Below are 6000 nucleotides of genomic sequence, written 5' to 3' on the forward strand. Positions count from 1 at the left end.
CCAACCTCTGTTCAAAAGCCTCCAGTGAAGGATACTCCACCACATTCTGAGATAGCCTATCAGAAAGTTCTTCCTGATGTTTAGTTGGAATCTCCTTCCTTGTAATTTGGATTCTTTGGATTTGGTCCTACTTTCTGGAGTAGGAGCAAACAAGCTCACTTCATCTTCTATGTGATTGACAGTCCTTCAGATATCTGAAGTAGGCTATCATATCTCCTCTCATTTTCCTGTTTCCCAGGCGAAACATACCCAACTCCTTTAACCATTCATCTTAAGGCTTGGTTTCCAGATGCTTGATCATCTTGGTAGCCCTCCACTGCACATGTTCCAGCTCGTCAATATCCTTCTCAAACTGTGGTGCCCCCTCTGCCCAGTTGTTCCTCTCTGCCCAGTCCACTTGAACTTGAGGGGATGGTGTAACAGGATAGAGAAAAGGGCAGGTGTATTTCAAGTTCATCATGCTGCCTCCACTTCCCTGCTGCCCTAGACCAGCAGAAAAGGCCAAGGAAAATGCCTTCCTGCAATCATGTAGTTTAGGAAAGAAGCAGGCAGCTCAAACATACCCTCTCCATTCTTGTCTGCCAAGTGCTCCCCAAAGAAAAGTAAGCCCCAACTGATTCCTTTGAAGAAATGGCAGGGTGGGGAGAAGTACAAGAATTGCTGCAAAACGATGTAGCATCTGGCTAATCTAGACTCTGCTTCTCCCTCCCCATCACAAGCCAGAAAGGGATGGCAGAAAAGACTCAGCCCCCATAGAGCTCACCTATCTTCACCTGCATCATACTTTTTTAAAGAAAAAAACCTAAGCCCTTGTTGAAGATGTGTCATGTAAGATGTGTCATTAAAATAAAATAGAGCATAAAAAGAAGAGCACGGATCCCGCTTTTGAGATGTAAGGCAGGGCAATTCTGGAGACTGGGAGCTCCTCTCCAGCAGAGGAGTCGGCCTTATCTCATTCTGATGCAACAAGGGTGGGAGGATAACCCTGAAATGTCTAGAGCATGTCCACCTTACTAGAACAGGGTAACCATGAAGATCAGTTACAGGTCATTTTTTGGGGGGGGGGTTGCTTTCCTCCACTTTTACTTTTTATTTTTAATACTGTATTGAGAACCTATTGGCACACACTTTTTATGTGACATAAAGCTCTTGATGCATTTTTTAAAAATGTTACAGCACATACAAAAATGTCTCTCTCATATATATATATACAGTGGTGCCTCGCAAGACAAAATTAATCCGTTCCGCGAGTCTCTTCGTCTAGCAGTTTTTTCGTCTTGCGAGGCATTCGTCTTGTGGGGCACCACTGTATAATCAAAGAGCAGATAAAAGCAATGTGATGTAAAATTCCACTTATGATACCTATTGTTCCAAAAATGTAAATTATTCTGAGAGGTCTCCAAAGAGGTTGCTGGAATAACGTGTTTTACCTAAGAAACAAACATACAAACAAAATTCCTTCCAGTAGCACCTTAGAGACCAACTAAGTTTGTTATTGGTATGAGCTTTTGTCTAAGGTGCTACTGGAAGGAATTCTTTTGTTTATGTTTCAACTATGGCAGACCAACACAGCTATCTACCTGTAACTTACCTAAGAAAGTTTGTTTAATTTTTTGTTAGCCATTCATCGTGAGTAAGATTAATTTAAGGCAATAAATAAAATATTTCTCAAGAATTATGAACTTTTCTTGAAACTGTACTTTTTACATATCCATGCAAGATTACCAACAGGGGGAGGCAAGTGTATTTCAGTATTGATTACAGCATGAATTTCAGTCCAATATAAGTTAATTTTAATATATATAATGCTTCAAAAACCCAATATATTACATGCATTAAAAAGAAAGCTCTGCCTATCCATTCATTATCACAGCCATTTCTTATGGGAAGAATGGGATGGAAATAGGGAAGAGGCAATTGTCACTGGGGAGGAAAGGCTGAAGAACAGAGACAAATGGAGACAGCATGTAAAGAGCTACAAAAGAATGCAAGTGGAATTAGTTAATTGAAAGGTGTGGGTCTTTTGAAAGGCAGCTAGCCTACACTGTAGACGGTTTCATCAGAAAAAAATCTAGGAGTGGGATAATCTTATATTACGCTGTGTTTATTTATTTATATTATGCCCCGCAGCTTGTGTTTAATATACACCAGCAGACTGAGAGGACCCGGCCCACAGCCTGGCCTTCTTAATATAGAAATGGTTCGAAACTGAATCCAAGATTTGGTTTGATAGAGGAGGGATCAACTGATCCGCGCAGGCTTCCAGGCCCCTGCCATATCCTCTTTCTATAATTAGCGCGCCCTCCGGCCACCAGAACAGGAAGGGAAAAGGAAGAGCCGCGAGACGGACAAGGGCAGCGAGGGGGGCGAGAGGCGCGGCGGGGAGAGAGCGCTCGCCCTCGCCTCCTTCCCTTCTTCTCCGGGCGCACGGCTCTCCAAAGGCGCACGGCTCTCCAAAGGCGCACGGCCTCTCCAAAGGCGCACGGCTCTCCAAAGGCGCACGGCGTCCCCTCGCTCTCCCGGCGAGCCCGCGCAACCCTCTCGCGCGTCTCATTGCGAAGGGGGAAAAGCAAAGAGGAAAGAGCGAAAAGCCCCTTTGTCCCGTCTCCCACCCCCGATCCCAGACTCACCCGCCACCGGCGAAGGTTTGCGCAGCACCGCCCATCGGTTCTTCCACTGTGGAGACAGAAAGAGAGACGAGGCGTTGGTGGCGGGGAGCCCTGGCGCGCCTTCCCGCGCCCCTCTCCCGCGCCCAGCCCCTCCGGCAGGCAGCCCCCCGACCCCCTGCCCGACCCCCCCCCCAGCCCCCAGGCGGAAAAGGCAGGCCGCGGCGGCGGGCCGAGGGAGCTTGGCGCCGGGCACCTTTTTGCCGTCTCTCCACTTGAGCGGGCCCTCCACCACCACCGCGGAATCCGTCATCTTCAGTCATGATTTCCGACAGCTGCTGCCGGCTGGGCTGAGCTGCTGCGGGGGTCACTTTCAAAATAGCTTTATTGGGTCACTGCGGCGAGTGGGAGCAGGCGGGGCGGAGGCGAGCCGGGAGAAGAAAGGGGAGCGCGCCGGAGGGAGGCGGCCGGAGAGACCGAGGGGGCGGCAGGGGCTGGGGGCGTGGGGGCGCCTGGGTCGAGCCCCAAACGGGCGCCACCTCCTCCTCTCCTCCTCCTCCCCGCCAGCGAAGAAGGGATCAGGAATGGGGGGAGGGGGAAGAAAGATCGACGTCGCGATCGACTGCCCCTGGGAAACCTGCCCCCCCCAAGGGGATCGCCTCCCCCGGGGGACTAGCCCTTGCAAGGAGCACCCTGCTTGCTGCCTCGCCTTCTCTCCGGCTTGAGCTCGTGGTTCATAAAGGATCAAAATTTACAGGCGAGCAGTGAAGCTGTCAGGTCTACAATACCAAAAACAAGTAGAAGCCCCAAAGGATTTCTCCAAATTGAACGGGCAGTAAAATGGAAAACACAGTTCAACATCAGCAAGTGTAAAGTGATGCACTGAGGGGAACCCTCCCCCCCCAAAAAAAACCCCCTAAATGCACATAAAGTGGTACCTCGGGTTAAGAACTTAATTCATTCTGGAGGTCTGTTCTTATCCTGAAACTGTTCTTAACCTGAAGCACCACTTTAGCTAATGGAGCCTCCTGCTGCTGCCGCACCGCCAGAACAGAATTTCTGTTCTCATCCTGAAGCAAAGTTCTTAACCCAAGGTACGATTTCTGGGTTAGCGGTGTCTGTAACCTGAAGCATCTTTAACCTGAGGTACCACTGTATATGTGCTGAATAGAACTGATAGTGACTGACCATGAATAAGATACTGAGATTGTAGTGAGTAGCTTTAAGAGAAGGAAGACTTTGATCCTAAACCCCTGTTGCCTTGCAGCTACACTAATTAGTGGGAAAGGCTTTGGGAGTAAACCGTGAGGAAAAATCTGTACCTGCTGGCTTGTGGGACATCTTTGGGAGTAAATCCTACACAGATCTGGAGTGGAGTCCCTAAGGCTCCTTCCAGCAATTCCTTCAGCCAAACTAGTTCCAAACGTATTGCTCTTGCTTTCCTTTGGACCACATCAGCGAGGTGAAGAGGGGGGTCTTTTCAGTGGCATAGCGTGGGTTGTCAGCACCCGGGGCAAGCCAAGTAATTTGCGCCCCCTAACCCGTGGATTTGCGCCCCCTAACCCGTGGATTTGCCCTAACCCCAGATGTTGCGCCCAGTGCGGCCGCCCCCCCTGCACCCCCCACACTACGCCACTGGGTCTTTTGCCTGGAAGCCCAGGACCTCCAGACACGCTGCCCAGGCTTGTACTCCAAAGCGTTGATAGCTTGAAGATGTTGGCCCAGGATGTGGCAACTGTGAAAAAAGCAAATTCCATGCTAGGGATCTTTAGGAATGGGATTGAAAATAAAATCGACTGTCATAAATGCTGAACTCTATGGTGTGACCACACTGTTTTACCTCAAAAATAATATTGTAGAGTGGGGAAAACTCCCAAGATGACCAAGGGGATGGTACAACTGCCCTTAGAAGAAAGGTTGCAACATTTGTAGCTTTTTAATTTAGATGAAAGGTAAGAAGCGTGCACGATACTTTACAGGCCCCTTTTACGCAGGGGTTGAGTTCTGAGCATAGCTGTCAACTTTTCCCTTTTCTTAAGAGGAATCCTATTCGGAATAAGGGAATTTCCCTTTAAAAAAAGGGAAACGTTGACAGCTATGGTTCTGAGGCACCGTGCACATCAGGACGAATGTAAGCCTGCCCCGTCCCACTTGTGGTGCGTCAGGGGTCGCATGCATGCCAATTGTGCGCAAGTGGGTAGTTGCCTGTTATGGAGAAAGTGGACAGAGAAATATTCCCTTTTGCATGGTACTAGAACTTGGGGTCATTCAATGAAGTGGGCTGTTGCTAAGGCTGATCAATGGCTCATAAAACTAGCATTTGCTCTCATGAGACGAAGCAGTGGCCACCAACTTGGATGGCTTTAAGAGAGGATCAGACAAATCCAGGGAGGACAAGGGAAGTAATAGTGCCACTATATTCTGCTCTGGTCAGACCTCACCTGGAGTACTGTGTCCAGTTCTGGGCACCACAGTTCAAGAAGGACACAAACTGGAACATGTCCAGAGGAGGGCAACCAAAATGGTCAAAGGCCTGGAAACGATGCCTTATGAGGAACGGCTAAGGGAGCTGGGCATGTTTAGCCATGTTCAAATATATAAAAGGATGTCACATAGAGGAGGGAGAAAGGTTGTTTTCTGCTGCTCCAGAGAAGCGGACACGGAGCAATGGCTCCAAACTACAAGAAAAAAGATTCCACCTAAACATTAGGAGGAACTTCCTGACAGTAAGAGCTGTTTGACAGTGGAATTTGCTGCCAAGGAGTGTGGTGGAGTCTCCTTCTTTGGAGGTCTTTAAGCAGAGGCTTGACAACCATATGTCAGGAGTGCTCTGATGGTGTTTCCCGCTTGGCAGGGGGTTGGACTCGATGGCCCTTGGGGTCTCTTCCAACTCTATGATTCTGTGATTCTGTTGGGCTACTAGCCATAGTGGTTCTGCCTTCACTGCCCTTGGTGCCTTTGAATGCCGGTTTCTGGGAGACGCAGGAGACTGTGGTGGTTGCACCCCGTGTCTGCTTATGGGCTTCCCACGGGCCTCTGCCCAGCCACTGTGAGATGAGGATGCTGGAGGAGATTGGAGCCTTGGCCTAACCTGCTGACTCTTCGGAGTAGTTTTGTGCAGTCTTTCAAAACTAAAACTCCTGGGCATGGTCGGCCAATTGGTGCCAAAGAAGGATAGAACTTTCTCTATGTACGCCACAGCAGCAGCAAGGATACTCATTGCAAAGCATTGGAAGACACAAGACCTACCCACCTTGGAAGAATGGCAGATGCAAGTAATGGACTACATGGAATTGGCGGAAATGACGGGCAGAATCCGAGACCAGGGAGAAGAGTTGGTGGAAGAAGATTGGAAGAAGTTTAAAATCTATCTATAGAAACAGTGTAAAATTAT

General features: G+C 48.9%; 1 protein-coding gene and 1 long non-coding RNA gene across 4 annotated transcripts in view; one reads left to right on the forward strand and one right to left on the reverse strand.

Moving 5' to 3' along the window:
* Positions 1-3087, reverse strand: part of DOK7 (docking protein 7) — a 44122-nt gene extending 41035 nt beyond the window's left edge. For 2 of the 3 annotated variants that reach the window (XM_081876274.1, XM_081876273.1), the window contains exons 1-2: positions 2863-3087; positions 2631-2676 (exon numbers count right to left, since the gene is read on the reverse strand). In XM_081876274.1, coding sequence (XP_081732400.1) covers positions 2631-2676; positions 2863-2919 — 103 coding nt within the window. In that variant the 5' untranslated portion in view covers positions 2920-3087. The remainder of the gene's footprint in view (positions 1-2630; positions 2677-2862) is intronic. The other variant, XM_081876272.1, reaches the window with a different exon arrangement.
* A 580-nt stretch (positions 3088-3667) lies between these two features.
* LOC309350043 lies at positions 3668-4419 on the forward strand. Its single transcript, XR_014160282.1, has 2 exons — positions 3668-4103; positions 4267-4419. It is a non-coding gene; the product is annotated as an uncharacterized lncRNA (long non-coding RNA).
* The last annotated feature ends 1581 nt before the right edge of the window (positions 4420-6000 follow it).

Source organism: Podarcis erhardii (genome assembly GCF_964252035.2).
Source record: "Podarcis erhardii genome assembly, chromosome: 9".
Classification (NCBI taxonomy): Eukaryota; Metazoa; Chordata; class Lepidosauria; order Squamata; family Lacertidae; genus Podarcis; species Podarcis erhardii.